Source organism: Alexandromys fortis, unplaced genomic scaffold (assembly GCF_014885135.2).
Source record: "Alexandromys fortis isolate MF-2015 unplaced genomic scaffold, M_Fortis_MF-2015_v1.1 scaffold_99, whole genome shotgun sequence".
Classification (NCBI taxonomy): Eukaryota; Metazoa; Chordata; class Mammalia; order Rodentia; family Cricetidae; genus Alexandromys; species Alexandromys fortis.
Window position 1 is genome coordinate 6,569,444 of NW_026067982.1, and position 18,237 is coordinate 6,587,680.

An 18,237-nucleotide genomic window follows, 5' to 3' on the forward strand; every position below is an offset into this window, starting at 1 on the left:
TGGAAGATCCAAGGGACAGGTGTCCACTCTGGGAGAGCAAAGCGAAAACTGGACGTAACATTGAATAGATGCTCCAATAGAAGGGGGCCTGAGGAAGTCCAGGGACAACAGTCTTGGCAGGACAATGACTCCAGGAAATGGGGGGGGGACCAGGACCCTGCTAGATAGTGTGGATTCCTGTTGGCATCTAGAACTCAAAGCAAGCCAGCAGGGATGTTTGCCTGCCCTTGCATGCTCACTTGGAGAGGTGGAAGTGTCCAGCACCATTTCTGGTGGGGACCAGGGCAGACCGTGACAGGAGGCCCACCGAGGCAGGTGAGGGCACGAACTAAGCTATGTTCTAAGAAAGAAACCAAGTTTGGCAGGAAAAGACTGAGCCAGAGGTAGCAATGGAGAGAGTGGAGGAACCAAGAGGGACCCAGAGGGAGAGAGACAGAGAGAAGTTGGGGGCTGAAGGAACCTTGTCTTTTAGTGAGGGCAAAAGTTGATCTTTTGAGGTAGCCTGGGGTGTGCTCCCTGGGGTAAGTACCTATCTGCCTCCGGGGCCTTCATCTGGGGTAGGGACCAGGCTCAGTGTCCGCCCAGACCCTCTTTCTATGCCCGTGTTTCATTCAGCTACAAAGCACAGAAAGAAGGTGAGGCGGCCCTGGAGTCCCAAGGTAGCATGCTGGGTGAGACCCGTACTCCAGAGGGCTCTCCGGGTGGGGTGCCACTCCTTCGAGGTGACTTGGGACGAGCAGAGGGCTCCCCTTGGCCGGCCTCCAGCTCTTCCTTGCAGTCGCCTCGGGTGTCTCTACCTCGCCGCGAGTCGGGAAGCAAGGAGGGGAGCGGGCGGCGGCCGCGCCAAGAAGCGCCGGGTCACGGCAGGCTGAGGCGCCCGCCGTCCCCGCCCTCCCCCTCGCTTGCCTTCGCCTCCTCCTCCCGCCTCCCTCGCCCGCTAGCTAGCTCGCTCCTTCGCTCTCCCCGCCTTCCCTCCGCGCTCCCCGCCCTCTCCTGCGCCTCGCCTCCTCCGCCCCGCGCCCTGCGGTGCTGCAGCTGCGGGCGGCTCCAGCTGCCCCCAGATGTGGGCTGGGCAGCGCGCGGGGAACTTTCGCGCCGGCTGCGAGTGCGGGGCACCGGCTGCGGTCGGGCTGCCATGGATCCGCCGGCGGGAGCCGCTCGCCGCCTGCTCTGCCCCGCTCTGCTGCTGCTGCTGCTGCCGCCGCCGCCGCTCCTGCTGCTGCCGCCGCCACCCGCGAGCGCCCGGCTCGCCGCCGCTACCGAGCCCCCAGGTAGGTGCCAGTCGCGTCCCTACGCCCCATGTACCTCTGGCCGTCCGATGCCGCCCCGCGCGACCAGCCGCCCCCTCCTCAAGCATCGTCTGAGGAGACTTGGGCAAACTCTGCGCGCCGCGCCTGGGGCCAAGTTGGCCAACTTCGGGGCCCGGGCAGTCGCGCAGGGGGCGCACCCCTGGTGCCTTGGGATGCAGGGAGCTTCGGAGCGCTCGCCGCTCCCGGGTTGCAGAGTGTGGTGCTGAGGGGAAGGGAAAACCCCGCAGCGGAGAGCGCAGAACCAGCACCAGCGGGTCCGGGGGAGCCAGGGCGAGGCGGCGCCCGGGGACGCTCGGGAGGAGCCGGTGTGGAGCGCGCCGCCTGCGGGCCCTGAGCATTCCTTGGGGTGCCCCGGAGGGGTTCCCCGGAGATCGGTGGTACCCTGCTCCGCCCCTCCTGGGGCTTAGGCTCTTGGGGAGAGGGAGCTGGCAGTGGGCTGACCGGGAACTGGACCGAGGACAGGCCGCCCGTGCGAGGGCTAGCCGAGTCTTGGTTGCTCCGGAGGCCAACGGTGAGGACACTTGGGCAGCGGGGACCGCTGAAGGATCGAGGTGCATGAGCAGGGGATCAACGTGGAATGATTCCCGAGGAGCCCCATGTCCTGCCAAGGACGGTATAATTAAGGAGCGAGGGCACTCTGTTGGGGTCGACCTTTAGGGTAACTGCGAGGTGCCCCTGGAGCCTCAACTGGGAATCCGACTGGGGCAGCTCTTTAACTGGCATGGTCCTCTAAGGGGGACGACCGGCAGGCGACGTGGTTCCGGAGTGGTGGTTCTGTCAACGCCCCTTCCTGGAGGTTTCCTGGTGGAATGTCCCTTCTTTGCAATTGAGGCAAGGGCTGGGGCGCCGGTTTACGCGGCCAGGCTCTGAAGCTCCAAGGTCTACCCCTAGTCTAACGCCCCTTTCCGTTGCAGGCGGGCCCCCAGGGCACGGAGCCGAGCGCATCCTGGCGGTGCCGGTGCGCACTGACGCCCAGGGCCGCTTGGTGTCCCACGTGGTGTCTTCGGAGACGGCTGGGGCGGGGGTACGAGCCCGCAGAGCCGCCCCGGTCCAAACCTCAGGCTTGCCCGGAGGCGACGTGCAGGACCCTGGAGGCCGCCTCTTCTACAACCTCACGGTCTTCGGCCGAGACCTGCACCTGCGGCTGCGGCCCAACGCTCGCCTCGTGGCTCCGGGGGCCACCGTGGAGTGGCAGAGTGAGACGGGTGACACCCGGGTGGAGCCCCTGCTTGGGACCTGTCTCTACGTTGGAGACGTGGCCGGCTTAGCCAAAGCCTCCTCAGTGGCGCTCAGTAACTGTGATGGGCTGGTGAGTACACTCTACTGGTGCTCCCTTCTGTTCTGTCCCTTGCCTGGGCTCTGGAAATCCATTACTAGAAAGTCCCCTGAGAGGGCGACATAGCACGAGCTGAGGACCATCTTTTCCTCCCCAGTGCTTAGAAAGACAGGCGCTTTGCTGCAGGGGTTGGCGGGAAGGCAAGATATTTTGATTGGTCAGAGGGGGCGGTTTATATGAACCCAGCCTCCAGCCCCAGTGCCATTCTGCACCCGTCTGCTTTTTGCATATAAGCATAAGTTGCCATGTGGCTCTTTGTGTGTGTGTTTTGGAATGTATGCATGCTTCTTTCTGGGTACCTGTGTGCATACCTGTGTGAACACGTGAATGTGTGTTTTCACTCGAGCACAGAGGTATCTCTGGGCTTCACAAATGTGTGTTACAGAGTGATTTTTGAGCACGTGTGTTGCTGGGCTTGTGGTGGGCATGGGCGCTGGCAGTTTCCTTGCTTCTGTGTATGCACATGACAGTCTGGGGAGCAGGTGGTGATGCGGAAATGCCCAGTTAGCCCTCTCTCCCTCTCTCCCTTGGCTGACCAGGCACCAGAGATTTTTATGCCATGGCTTCCTGTTGAAGTATTGTTGGCTATTTGAAATCAGCTTTCTCCCTCTGATTTGAGCCACGGGGAGCTTCATGTGGCAATGAAGGTCCTAGTGCCCGTGGGCTGTTTGACTTTGGGGGGCAGCGCCTGATGGACAGATAATGGTCCCTTTTGGAGCTATCTGGGGCATCCAGTGTGACCAGAGCGCTGGGAAGCTCACCTGCCACTGGGTGTCCCCCGGGACCATGGTTGCCACACGGGGATTCTTAGAGGAAGCTTGGATCGATGCTCAGGGCAGAGGCTGACATTGATGGTACTGTCCTGCCACCCAGGGGCCTGGCACAGCAGAACCTATGGCAGTTTTCTATTTTGGATTGAATGTACAGTGGTCAGGCTGGCTGTGCCGGCCAGACATCTGAAGCCACCCACCATGAGTTCTGCTCTAATTGCTGTTCAGGGTACTCCAGCTCTGGGCAAGTGGCCATGCTTCCAGCCCTGAGCAATGCCCGTCCTCAGGGAGCCCAGGTTGGCCCTGCCATCTGCAGAGCCGGCAATTACCTCCCAACTCTACAACCACTGGAGTTCTTTTTATGGACACACAGGAAACAGCACTTGTTGCTTCAGAGGAATCACTGCCTTTGGTGGGATTTACTTAGAGCCTGAGCACATCGCAAGCGACGGCTTACGTGTCCTTGGAGGAGTCAGTTTAATTTAGGGCAACTTTTTCCCTATTCTCTGTTGTCAGTCCCAGCCCTACAGGCAAATCACCTTTTAAGGATGCTAGTGAGTTTCCTGAGTGTGAAAGGAGACCATTGCTGGGGACTTGGGACAAGGTGGTGGGGTTAGCAGGGATCCCCTCTGGGCTCATTAATTCCCAAATAGAGCACTGGGCGGTGACGCTGTATCATTCGTTCATCTCTCCAATTCATTTGTTCAGGGAACTCCTTTGACCCTGTTTATCCTTTGGGCCAGTCAGAGATGGGGCGGGTCCCATGCCTGTGTGGGTGGAAGGGCACTCGGGTGCTGTTTGATGGGGTCTCAGAGAGCTGGAGAAAGTGCAGCTTGGCAAACAGGTGGAGAGACGTAATTTTGATGGTTCCGGGTGAACTGACCTGGGAAGGACAGGCGTGCTGACATGTTACAGGAAAGGGACATCCACCGGCAGAGGTCGTCGCTGAAGCCTGAGTGGCTTCAGTGAGTCAATAACAACCTTGACATGGTGGGCCAGCATTGTTGGGTTTCCTTTTCTTTCTTCTCCTCTTGTTTTGTCTTCCTTCCTTTCCCGTCTTCTTTGTTCTCCTCTCCCTTCCCCTTTCCCTTCTTTTCCTGTACATACCTGTACTGGCTTTTCTACCAAATAATTCCTTAACCCTTTAAGGTCCTCTGAGCTTCCATGATGGGCTCAATCACTAAGGACCTGGGCCTTCCCACCTAGTGTCTCTCGTTGTCACTGTGACTCTGGAAAGGAGACAGCCTGGTAGCTGGCTTACATATGACAGGCTGAGGCATTAAGGGGTTGAGTAACTTGTTCTAGCCACACAGCCAGTGATGGTGAGGGTCTAACCTAGGAACTGTCTGGCCTCTTTTGCCTCAGTGCTCCCAATTCTGAGGGTGTGGGCATGAAACTACTGAGATGTCATAAAGGGGATAAATTGTGCCCTGCCAAGCTTCAATGGGCTGTAAGGGGGTATTTAATTCATCCGGCCCATGCCTTTCTCCATGAGGCTCCATCACTCTTCCTCGATAGCTACCTAGATAAGTAAAGCCGGTGAGTCAGGCTGAAGTCTTACCAAATACAGATTCTACTTCAACGCACCCAGGGTGGCGCCAAGGAGTCTGCATTTATGGGAAACTTCCTGGCCCATGTTGTTCGCCTTTGAACCATTTGACAATCAAGGATCTGGAGTCCCTGGAATGCTCTGCAGGGCTGTGCCTTGAGTTGTTCTGAACAAGTGGGGTTTAGAGGACAAATCGTACTTGGGAACGGTGCAGATTCACCCTAGGGGAGAGAGGAGGGAAGAGAGAGAGGGAGAGAGGAAGAGAGAGAAAGAATCTGCAAAGTTCTATAGTAAAGGAGTCTTACCAGCTCTGTTTCATCCAACACACTAGAAGATGCAGTCTGGAACCCCCTTTTCTTTGGAGAATGCAATTAGCACCCAAGCATGTGTGTGCGGAACCATGGTGTAGACAGAAAGTGCTGTTGACAGCAGGACCACTGGCCCTATCGCTGCTGTCCTGAAAGACGTATTTGTGTATCTGCTTGCCTGTTGCTAAAGACACATGGGCATGCTTCTCCACTTACGGGAGGAAGGCAGCAGTAACTGATGACCGTGGACATTGCTCTCCTAATCCGGTTAGTCCAGGGGACTCTAATTGAATCCACCGCATCTATTAGCCTCTTAGTCACAAGTGACAGAATTCGAGTCAGTTTAAACAGAAAGGGGAACTTATTAGCTCACATGGTGACAAATCTTCAGGCGTAGCCCATTAGGACCTCTGCTCCCTTGTCCCTTTGCTTCCTGTGGGCTGGCTTTGCTGTCAGTTGGAGTCCCCCTCTTGGGAATCTCCACCAGCACTGGGCTATTTCCTTTTGTGGATGAACTCTGGCTCATCTCAGGTAGGATGATCTTGATGGAGCTGGGATATGGGGCTTGCAGAGTCCCATAGAACTGAGATCAAGCAGCACCGTTCCCAGAAGCCACTTAAGATTTTTCTGGCCAGAAATGAGGACCCTGGGCCAGCCAAGAGTCGGATTCTACTGGAGTTTGGTAAAGACGCAGCTGTGCCCCGTGAAGGCTCGTGTCATGGGATGTACCACACACTTGCCTGCAGATACACTGAGAGCCCCTCTGCTCGTCACTGGCCAGAAGCAGCTCGTCATTATTTGCTGGGGGGAGGGGTGGAGGGAGGTTGGTGGTGTAAAATGTTGCCTTTCACAGTGAATGAGGGGGAAACAAAACTCCTGGGGAATATATATCATATGGCTATGACAGAATTTTCTAGTGTTTCTTGGATTACACAGCAGGCAAGCTAATTCACACCAGTTTTACATACTCAATGGAAAAAGAAGCCTGCAGATATGAAAAGTAATGATGATGAATGGCGGCTTGCAATCCTACTATGCGCAAGGCTACCTGTGAAGCATCTGCTATTACTGCATATGCAGTATGTCCCTTTATCTCCTGTCTACAGATGAACAAACCAAGTCCCCAAGAGGAGAGAGAGAGAAAGAGGGAGAGAGAGAGAGAGAGAGAGAGAGAGAGAGAGAGAGAGAAACTCTGGTTGAGATCTTGGAAGCCATTATCAAAACCTGTATCTGACTCCAGGTCACCCTTACTCCATTTTATTTTTCTTTATGATTGCATGCTAACAAAATAATAATCACAGCAATAACAGAACTGCATTAAAAAACATTTATAATCTTTCCTATTTTTATTTCTCAGAACCTCTGAGTCAGAAGCATTGCCCATTGTCTAGTTGAGAGTGCAGAGGGATGAGTTGACAGTCTGGGGGTCTGCTCTGAGCTGGAGCACCTTATGGGTGGGTGTCTTGACTCCTCACTCGTGAGTGAGCACAGTGGAGTCTCTAGGAGGATAGAAATGGCTCTTCCCATGCCTCTGTCCATTCAGGAAGCCCTAGGGGACTTCTGTAGCCTGATATAGGCAGGACCACTGATAACATCCTGCTGGCTGGGCTAGGGGAAGACTCTGACCTCCAGAGCCTTCTAGACTAGCCTGGCTTAGTTCTGGGCCTTGAGGAAGGAGGTGTCCATCCTTTCCTAGGAACTCATTAGGGCTTGTGACAATAAGGAAGTCTCTGGTTTTTTTAGGGGGTGACCATATTTTCTTGGGGTTTCCTGTTGGGCTACTATCCTGACCAGACCTTTGGGATTCCTAAAAGCCACAAAGAAAAGTGATGTTGCCCCAAGGACTAAGGTTACATGCTGGGCTCTGTCAACTTAAATGCTAGGGTGGGGGAACTTCTAACACTGTGAGTTGGGGTCCAGGACTGCTCCTCATGGGGGGAGGGGCTGTGCTCTTTCTTTCCACCCTGTCTTGGCCCTGCCTGGACAGCAGTGAGCCCTTAACAGGGATCCAAAGAGGCACCCTAGTTTCTGGATTCCTCAGGTCACAGTAGAGGCTCCTGCTTGCCTCCTCCTGTGAGTAATCTAACTAGATCCCCTAGGGTGACTTCTGCCTCTTCCCTAGCCTGTCACCTTGCCTAGGACTTATTGAGCTTAAATGACAGAAACCAGCTTACATTGGGCAGAATGAACAAGAGATAGTATGTGTCTAGTTATCTGAAGGCTCTAAGGAGTATTGGCTTCAGGCTTGGCTGGATCCAGGACCTCGGGTTGTTCAGTCTCTCACCTCCTCTACTCTTGGTGTTTATTTTAGAAGACTCCTCCCCTCTCACCCTTCACGAGGAACCCACCAGCAGCTCCAGGCTCATCTCTCCACCAACCACTGTGATGGGGACTGGCATGTGTCTCCTGCTGTGGTAGAGGGTGACGAGATGGAAGTCTCTAGAAGACTTAGGAGCTGTGCTACCCGTGAACGCAGCTCTCTCTTCTCTTTTCCATACCTCCCATCGGGGCAGGAATCATAAGATTGCTCGAGACTTCCTAATCTCATCCCAGTCTGTTATAGCAGGCCAGTGCTTCACAGCTGATGGCAAGCTGCCCTCCTTCCTCCAGCATCCCTCCCTCCACCCAGCGGCCAGAGCAGTGTTTACAAACCACACATCAAACTTTGCCATTCGCTGGCTTCGTGTTGCTCTCAAAACAAAGCAAAACAACACGAAGCAGTCCTAACCCACTGGCCTGATGGTCAAGGCCCCGCCCTCCGAGACTTGGCCTGAGTGAATTCTGGCCACATCCAGCACTGTGTTGCCATTCTGGGATCGTTGATCCTCCATCGCTGGGTACTTAGGACTTTTGCACAGGCTGGACCCTCTCTGGGGCCATCCTCACCACCTCTTTATTTACTTGCTTTGCTCTGCGGGCTTTAGCTGAATGGCCCTTTGTCCTGGGAGCTACCCTGGGCACACACATGCCACATTTGACACTTCTTGGCCACTTGAAGTATGAGTGTTCCTGGCTGTGTCTGCAGAGTTCAGTTCTAGACTGGGCGAGGTCAGCTGGGAGCTGGGAAGTGACATGTCCAGGAAGTGGCATCTGGAAGCCCCAGGCAGGGAAAGGCGTGACACTTTCCCCAGAGACCCTGAGCCCCCAATGCTCCCACTTTGGTGTGTTCCACCTTCAGGAGTGGTGCCTCTGAGTGGTGGGGGCTCCCTGGAAAGTACTGGTGTACGTGCGTAGTTTTGAACGGCTTTCTGGCCCTGCAAAACTGATTTCATACCTTCTGGTTTAAATCAAGTCAAACAAGGAAAGGAAGTACCTCCTAGGTAGCTATGGGAAGGTACATGGGCTCAGGGAAGAACTCAGTTCTGCTGGCTTCTCCCTGTTTAAGTTCTTTAAAGAGGGGCATAGTGGGACCAGCATGACTCTTCATGAAGGCCACTGAGGCCAGCCACTGTGAGCCTGAGCCCAGGGGGTCTGGTCCCTCAGGCCATCCTAGGTCACGCTCCTTGCTGGGCCCTGCCCACTACTCTTTGTTCAGGATTATTCCAGGTGCTGGTGGCTGAAGGCCTCTGCTGCGCATTCAGAAGGTACCTCCTGCCCACAGCCGTCCCCATCCCCCGTGTCCTTAGCCACTGATGAGTGATGAGGAGTGGAAAAGGTTAGGGCTCCACTCAGGCCTGCTGTGAGTGGTACAAATGACACAGCTGCCGGGGACTCATCTGTTTTGAGTCTTCCAGACATGCAAGGGCCTGGCCCAGCCCTGAGGCTGATGCTGCTTCGTAGTGGCCTGAACCATGGCATAGAGCACCTCACTCTGGTCTCTGAGAACCGCAGGGATGAATATATGTGGGGTTCCTTCTGGAAACCTGGGTTTATGTGGGAGGACAGGTGCACCCTTCCTTTTCCTTAGCTTCTTCTGTGGCAGAGAAGCCCTGGGGGGGTCCCTGAGTATGCGGGTGTATATGCACCTTATCATAGAGGCAATATGTGTATGAGCCCTGGAGTACCTGGCCCTGGAGGCTATATATATGTATGTATGCATGTCTTGCATGTAGGGGCATGCACACACAGATGTGTGCTTGTATGTAAGTCTCTGTGTGTGTGCACACGTGTGCATTCAAGTGTATATGCATATGGATGCATGCATGTATATGCATGTGTGTGCTCTTACCAGAGATTTCCTGCTGGATAGGTCCTCAGGTGGGGTGGAGGTACTGGGGAGAGGAAGCACCTTGCATTTCAGCGTTACCTTATACCAGCCCTCCTCCACTGGCAGATGCCGTGGAACGAGGAGGCCCAGGTAGGGACCTCTCACCCCGCTGCATATGTTTTATATTAAATGTCAGCTGTCCACTGATTCTGCTGTGCTGCCATTAATATGGAGAAGTTATTACTGAGCATGGAGCCGGATCCTCGGGCTCATCCATGAATTTCAATTACATTGACTTCAGGGTGGGTGAGTGGGGCACACAGCTTTCACTTGCTGGCAAAGGAAACTCCAGCATCCAGGATCATGGGTACTGCATTGCCAAGAGTCCAGGCAGCTTCTGCCTGCTCTGATCCCCCACCCTAGGCAGTTTGCTAGCTAACCCGGAAGTATATGGGCTTAGTGTGTAGCTACAGGATCAGCAGTGCTCACTGGAACCGTGGAGGCTGGCAGAGGCTACCACACTGTGAAATTTAGTTGATCACATTGCAACATGGGACCCCAATACCCACCTCTCTGGGTGTTGGGAGGCAGATGCACTGCAGTCAAGTGGTTCTGGCTCAAGGTTCAGGGCTTGTTGTTCATTTCTCTGAGTCTCACTGTGTAGTGCTATCGGGACTAGAACATGCCGTGTGTGTCAGGCAAGTCTCAAACCCACTACGCCGCTCCCGCCTCTCAGGCCCTGGGATGACTCGAGTCTGCCACTACACCCAGCTGCAATGTGGCGCCTTAGTCATGCTCTACCCGTGAGTTCTCGCAGTTCCTAGTGATGCAGTTGGTGAATGGAGCAATTCTCCTGCCTTGAGCCTTTTGGCATGAGTCATGGTGAGCGAGTGTAGTCTGGCTGCATCCACTTCTGAGCATCTTCTCTCAGAGAAAGCATAGGTGGTGCTGTGGCCATCGGTATTCATCTTGCCGATGACGGGGATATGTACTATGCTGACACTGCACCTTTTGGCAAGCATCCTTTTCGCCAACACAGCGTGTGACTTTCTGGAGACATTCTGAGTGGCACGAGGTCTCAGCACCGAAAAGTGTTAACCCCACGGGTACCCAGACAAAGGGGCGGTAATGTCAAATCTAAGTTGGCCCGTGTTAAGCAGTGTTATCCTCTATTGTGACCCACTGGTTTTGTGATGACTTTGCAGGTTGTACCTGTGAAAAATGTGCCTTAAAAACGTGTCCTATGGTTCTACAAATGTGGTTTGATTTTGGTGATGTCGAGGATGGTTGTAATGATGAAGGTGGTGGTAATGGTGATGACAGTGGTAATAATGGTAATGGTGATGGTGATGGTGGGGATGATAGTGACGATGGTGGTGGTGAGATGGGGGATGGTAGTGATGGTGATTGGGACAATGGTGAAGATAGTGATGGAGATATGGGGCTGGGGATGATGACGATAATGGTGGAAGCTATGGGGCTGACAGAGATGGAGCTGTTGGGGTTGTGGGGTGATGATAACGATGGTAACCACGGGGATGGGCCTGACAGTGGTAATGATACTGGTGGTAGTGATAAGGATTAGAGTAGTGATGGGGATGGAGATGATGGGGTGATGATAACGATGGTCGTGATGGGCATTATGGTGATGATGGAGAATCAATTAGTGATGCCAAAGCCCTGAGAATTGACACACAGTTTTTGTACAGCGGACACACAGGGAAGCAGCAGGGCCTAGACTGTTTCCACCAGAGGGGCCATCTCTAAACAGCTCCACGACCAGGACATTCAAGGATTCGTCTTTGAACTTGGGTACTTCTGTTTTGACAGCAGATCATGGGGAAAATAGGTGTACTCATGTTCTATGCGAGTTTGTTTAGGTCTTGGTAGTAGCCAGCACGATTGTCACAGAGCGTGTGGAGGCAGAATAAAAGGAGCTGGGAATACATGGCATTTGTAGACAGTTGTGTACCATCTGAGGGTAAGGGTCTACTCTAGAATGGTATCATCCGGTGATTTTGTCGTGCAAATATCATATGCTAAGCTGGCTAAGACTCCATGAGGCTGTATAATCTATGGGACCACTGTTGTGTAGGTGGTCTGTCACCGAATAAAACGGCATTGCATGGTATGTGACACATATTTTATGTGTATATGTTGGTGTGTGCATGTGAGGGGCAGAGACTGGTGTCAGGTCTCTTCCTCAGTAGCTGTCCAGCTTAATTTTGGAGACAGGGCCTCTCCCATAACCTGGAACTCGTCACTCACGGATGCAGCTGCACTGGTTGGCCAGAGAGCCCCAGGATCTGTCTACTTGTTTCCTCTTTCCCAGTGCTGGGCTCACAGGTGTGTGCTACCTCATCTGGCTTTTTAAACATAGGAACTAGGGATCCAAACCCGGTCCTCCTGCTTGTGTGGCAAGCACGTTACCAATGGCATCATCTTCCCAGACTTTTTGTATATTGTTTTTTTTTAAATACATTTTCACCACACACACCAGTTGGTTATAAAGAAAATCTCCAGATAAGCAATACGAGGTTTCTGAATATTTGAAATGTCATTGGTCTGCACTGAGAGGCATTCTTCATGTAAAATACAATACAGACTGGGTTTCCAAGACTTAGCACTTCTTCTACCCCCACAAAAGGAAAATAGCTCACAGATTTTTACTGTGTGTGTGTGTGCGTGTGCGTGTGCGTGTGTGTGTAGGTGTTGAGAGTTGAATTCAGGGCTTTGTGTGTGCCAGGCAAATGCTCTACCATTGAGTTCCTCACAGATAGACCTAAAGTATGAATGGTCATTTCAGATAATAATCTTTGGATATACTAGATTAAACAAAATCTATTCTAGGAATTAATTTCATTTGTATATTTTCCTTTTCCCTTCGAAAATCTGGGGGCCTAGCAGAGGAAGCCCTGTCAGCAAAGTGCTTGCCATGATGAGGATCTGAGTTCGAAAGGCCAGGTAGAAAGCCACACTCAGAGAGACATGCTGTGCCCAGAGCCAGGAGGATCCTTGGGGATTACTGGATAGTCAGAGTAACTAAATTGGTGATCTCCAAGTTTATTGGGAGACACTGTTTCAAAAAAAAAGGGGGGTGAGTGGGTTGGTGGGAGGGAAGCTATTGAAGGTGATGCTTGACACTGGCTTCTGGCCTCTACATGCATGTGCACTGGTGCGTGCACACATGCCTACACACACATACATGCACACACACACATGCACACGCACACACATGCACGCACACAGCCATGAAGCCAATTGTTTGGCGCTGTTCAGGAACATGTGGTTGGGTTCTTCGTCTTGGCTGGTCACATCTGTTTATTCTTTCCAGTGAATTTTAGAATTGTTTTGTCAGGTTCAACAATCCCTTGTGAATTTGATTGACATTAAATTAAACTTAAAAACTAATTAAAGGAGGAATTGACATAATCCGTCATATTTGCTGGGAACACAGTGTGTCTTTCCTTCAGTTCATGGAATTCTGTCTCCATGTTGCTCAGTGAAGCATCATGCATTTTTGCATATAGTTCATCCAATTTTTTTTTAAAGTCAGGGTTATTTCAAGGATTTTTGTTTTCTTTCCACCCTTGCGAATTGAATTTTTCCCCCTTGGTTGTTGCTTTTTATGTAATTATCTTTCACCAGGCGGTTTGATGCATTAATTCTAGCTGATCTCTGTGGATTCCCTCAGGTTTGTAGGTACACAGCTATGCCGCCAGGAAACAGTGATTTCAGAGTCTCATCTCCAGTCTCACTGTCTAGAAACTTCCGTGATGTTAAGCAGTGGCTTGGTGCACCCTCCCATGTGCCTGCGATTGGGCACGCCCCTGGCGGTTCTCTGCTTAATGTAATGCTTGCTTGAGGATTAAGATGGATTTCATGTGAAGGCAATATCCTCTGAATTCCAGTTTTCTAGATCCCATTTTTATCAGCAAAGGAGCAGAAATTGAGATAAAATGCCTTAACACACTGTTTCCCAAGTGAGTGATGTTGCAGTTATGAGCTGGGGGTGGGCGGTCTCAGCCTGGGGGTTTCTGCCAGTTCACAGTTTTCTATCCTGCTGGCCCAGAATTCCAACCTGGCCTCCATTTACAGTGGTCAAACCCACTCATGGGAAGCCTTTGTGGGGATTTGGGGTACTTTTCCAAGGCAGGCGGGGTATGCATCTCCCAACCTTGTGGCTTCTGATAGTATAGAGCCGTTGTCTTCTTGACTTGGCATCTTCCTCCATGCCCAATGGCATGTCTGTCCTCCTCTCTGGGGCAACCCCTCTCAGTCCTTCACATAGAAGCCTGTCCTAGTTCCAACCTGCTTCTAGGCAGTGCACTAGCCTCTGCCGTCCCAGGACACAGGTGCCTTTCATTTCTCTCAAGCTTCCAGAACAGACCCCACACACACAGCCATAAAGACAATTCTCTGGTGTTGGAAATCTGTGGACAGTCCTGCAGAGAATAAAATTGTTTTCCCACTGTGGGGTCTGCCTGTCTGTTCGTGACTGGTGTGGAATTTGGGAGGTTTTGAACAACACCACATCTAGGCTGCACACTGAGGTTCTGGGATCTGTATTTTTTACAAGCCACACGAGGGAGGCTTATGGATACCCATGGGCCCAAGGGAAGGCAATGGGTTGGAGGTCTGGAGGGAACCAGAGTGAGAACCTGGCTTTCGTTTCTCTATTTTTGGGACTTCCTGTCCTTAGTCTCAGGCCTTTGAATACTAGGTTCCCATTTGGTGGTACTGTTTGGGCAGGTTTTGGAGGTGTGGCCTTAGGAAGCATGTCATGGGAGGCAGGACTTGAGATTCCAAAGCCTTTCACCATTCCCAGGACACTCTCTGCTTTGTGTTTATGGATCAAGATGTGAGCCCTCAGCTTCCTGCCCCGGCCACGGCACCTCGCTTCACCATCTTGAACTCTAACCCCCTGGAACTGTGAGCCCCAGTAAACTCGTCTACAAGTTACATTGGTCATTGTGTGTGATCGCAGCCACAGGAGAGTAAAGAACACACTGCCTCTTGTTCTTGAGGAGCAAAGGGAGAGAAGGCTAGCTGGCCTCGTTGAGAATGTCAACAAGCACATCCTGGGTGTGGATTGCCATTTAAGAAAATGACGGCCTAGAGAGGCACTGGATGGGATTTCTTACCTGGAAAGTCTGAGCTCCACCAAGGGAGGTATCTTTGATGACATGGCTGTCTCCAAGATTGTGTGCAGCTGAGAGGGGCGAACAGGTAGGTGGGCAGCAGGTGGGGCAGTGACTGGGGTTTGGTTCTGGGCTAGTCATACCTGGGGATCCTTAGTACCGACCCTAGAGTGTGGTCCTTCCCTCTGCCTGTCAGGGCCAGCCCTAGGAGACTCCCTCCCTTCTCTGCACTCAGGAGTGGGCACCTCCCACTAGTCTGAACTTCACAGATATGAGCAGATGTCTGGATCTCACGCAGTGTGGATCTGTCCCGGGCTGTGCTTGTGAGAGAATGCTCATGTATTTGTCCTTTATCCTGGTTCCTGACTCAGAATTCTGTAATTTCCGGAGTGATAAGGGACTACAGGAACATCTTTTATTATAATTATTCTAGACCTGGTCTTAGTGCCCTGTCTTTTCATAGGACAGCTTCTAAGAGTCTTGGATAAGGCTGTCCTTTGTTTGCTAATGAGATGTCTGGTGACTGACCCCTCACGTAGCTTCAGATGGGGGAGCTGGTTGTGCTAGTGTCCAGGACAGGCTTGGGGGATTGCTGCCCTTAGCTCCCACTACTCCGTACTATGAATCCCCTGTGGGGCTCGCTGAGCTTTTGGGCTGTGAACATGTTGGGGTGGTGGGGCATGGATGGAAGCTCTTCCCCCTTTCCAACAACAGCAGCCAGTTCTGTGACCCCACAGCCCCCACTAGCTTCCAAAGTCACCAGAGTCTGACTGGACCCCCTTGAGTGGGTAAGCTTAGTCCTGACATCCAGAGGACTGGCAGATAAGTGAGGAGAGGGAGACAACCATTGTGTGTCGGAAGTACTGTGAGCGAAAACAGATCTCGGAGGAGCCAGGGGCTGTGATAGAGGGACGGTGGTCCCGGGCTAGCCCCAGATGTGATAGAGGGACGGTGGTCCCAGGCTAGCCCCAGATGTGATAGAGGGACGGTGGTCCCAGGCTAGCCCCAGATGTGATAGAGGGACGGTGGTCCCAGGCTAGCCCCAGATGCAGCAGCACAAGCAAAGTGCTCTCCCTTCCCCTCCATCACTCCCCCTTTCTGTGGATATGAGGGGAGGGGAGCTGGGTAGTGCTGGGCCCTAGCTCTCCCTTTCTTCCTCCCTTCTTTGTCTCTCTTCCTGGTTCCCCTCTCCACTTTCTTATTCCTTCTGTTCTTCCCGCTCTCTCCCCCAACTAATTTCCCTTTTCCTCCCTTCCCACTCCCATCCCTCCCTGCTTTCTCTTCCTCCTTTTCTGTCTTCCTTCCCCCATCCCTCCTTTCCTAGATTCCTTCATCATCAGGATTGGGGATGAGACACCCTTTGCAGCTGGGAACCCTCCGTCACAGGTCGCTCACTCCTACTCCAGCCTGTACCTACACCTTCTTGTGTATACATCACCATCTGGGAACCCCCCCCCCCTCTATCTTGGGCCCCCAGTGCACATGGGTACTGCAAGAAGTCATCTCCATGTGTTGAGAGGAAGTCAGGCTGGGAAAAGAGGCACGAGCCACAGAGTCACAGAGCCTGGGCTCCTTCTTCCACAGCTGAAACTTGAAGCACAACTTAGCACATCACCCCCGCCACCCACAGGAGCAGGGTTAATTGTTGTCTGGGTGCAGCGGCTGGCGTGCGCAACTTGACACAAACTCAGACATATCTGGGGAGAGGGAATCTTAGTGGAGAAAATGCTTCCATAAGATTGGCCTGCAGGCGAGTCCATGGGGGCGTTTTCTTGACTGATGGTTGATCTAGGAAGGCCTGGCTCCCTGGAGCAGTGCCCTCCCTGGGCAGGTGGTCCTAGGGTGAGTAAGAAAGCAAGGTGCGTAAACTAGGCGAGGAGCAAGCTAGTGAGCAGCCCTCCTTCCTGGCTTCTCATTTTCCCTCAGATAGGCTGGTGTGGTTTGGGGGCGTTGTCACACCTCTGGGAGCTGGAGACAGCGGGCCCTCAGGACTGGAGTGTTCATTTGGAAGAAACACCTGGCATCTCTCATTCATCAAGGTCACCAGAGTTGTTGAGTTTTTTCTTTCTGAGAACTGTTTATGAGAGCCCCAGCTTATAGTAGTTCCAGGCCGCTTCTGGTTCTACTTGGGGGTTAGATTGGACCCTGATTTGTGGCCTCTGAGCACAGCCAAGGCTTGGCAGAGGTGGGCAGACCTCGCTCCTGAAAATACCTGGAGTTGGACTTTATTGATGAGCCCCTTTATCGCGTTGGACTTTATTGACGGGCCCACAGCCTTCCTTTAGGTCTTTATCTGTGTTCCTGTGGACCTGAAGAGGTTGCTGGGGCTGGGCTAGCCTGGGACTGTTGGCTGTGGGTACAGCATTTGGCTGATAGTGTGGGCTAGGAAGGCCTTGTTTCTCATGATCCCGATGTTTCTGTGAGACCAGTGGAGGCTGTCTTGTGTCTTCCCTCTTCTGAAGCCGACGGACTTTCACTGGCTTGATTTGTGGATTTGTATTTAAGGCATTTATCCCTTGTAGCTGCTGTTGTGTGTGGCCAGTTCCTCTGGCTTTTCCTATCTCTTCCTCCATTGCCTCTGTGTGGGAGCTATCAGTCTTTCACAGATCTGTTCCCTCCATCGCCTTGGTATGACGGTGACTGGACTTTCATTTATCCGTTCCCTCTGTTGTCTTGGTGTGGCAGCGAGTGACTGCCTCTCACACACCCAGTCCAGACTTGATCTTCTATGTTATCCTTTTCTTTTTTCTTCTTTTAAAAACGGTCTTGATTTTCATTGTGTGTATGAGTCTCTGAGTGGGTGCAGTGTCTGCAGAGGCCAAAGGAGGCAGATCTCCCTTACAGGCCGTCATGAGCTACCTAACATGTGTCCTTAGCAAGAATAGTATATGCTCTTAACTTCGGAGCCGTCTCTCCAGAGTTCACCCTCTTCCTCTTCTTCATTTTCTTCCTGGAGACAGCTCACATAGCCCAGGCTGGCCTAGAACTCCCTCTGTAGCTGAAGATAACCTTGAACTCTTGATCTTCCTGCCACCACCTTCAAAGAGCAGGGATTGTAGGCGCTCACCACCATGCCTAAGCCTCCATTAAAGATATTTAATTCCTTTGATTCAAATGGAGTGGGTTTCATGAACTGTATTTGAGTTGGCCTTAGGATGTTACTTACTCCCCCCCCCCAATTCGCCAATTTTGCTATCTCAGCACTATTCACTGACCAATGACTTGGGGTGGCTACTTCACCACTCATGAGGTTTGAGGGGGCGACTGGCTTGTTCTGGTCTCACTTTTCTTTCATACACTAGTTCTGGGCTTTTTAATCACCACTGTTTAGAGATGGGTTCAAACGCCTGAAAGAGCAAATGTCGCCATCGGGGCTGGAAAGTTGTTTTGGCTGTTTTCGCCTGGTCTCCAAATGGATTTTGAGGTCATTTTCTTATGACCTTATAAATAAACTGAATAGATCTTGACTGGGGCACTAATGTACCGCGATGGCGGTATGAGCATGCAACACGCTATGGCTGTATGAGCATGCAACATGCGATGGCTGTATGAGCATGCACCAGGGCCTCAGCAAACCTACTCAAACATGCTGGTGATGTCTTCATGGTGTTTAATTGTCTAAGGGAAGAAAGAACATTGAGTCAAATGTCTGTCACTGCCTCCCAGAGGGTTTATG

At 52.3% G+C, this 18,237-nt stretch overlaps 1 protein-coding gene across 1 annotated transcript in view; it reads left to right on the forward strand.

The window, feature by feature from the left end:
* The first annotated feature begins 977 nt into the window (after positions 1-977).
* The window catches only part of Adamts2 (ADAM metallopeptidase with thrombospondin type 1 motif 2), a 197,592-nt gene continuing 180,332 nt past the window's right edge, over positions 978-18,237 (forward strand). The window contains exons 1-2 of the mRNA XM_050158608.1: positions 978-1,271; positions 2,225-2,619. Of these exons, the coding sequence (XP_050014565.1) occupies positions 1,136-1,271; positions 2,225-2,619 (531 nt within the window). The 5' untranslated portion in view covers positions 978-1,135. The remainder of the gene's footprint in view (positions 1,272-2,224; positions 2,620-18,237) is intronic.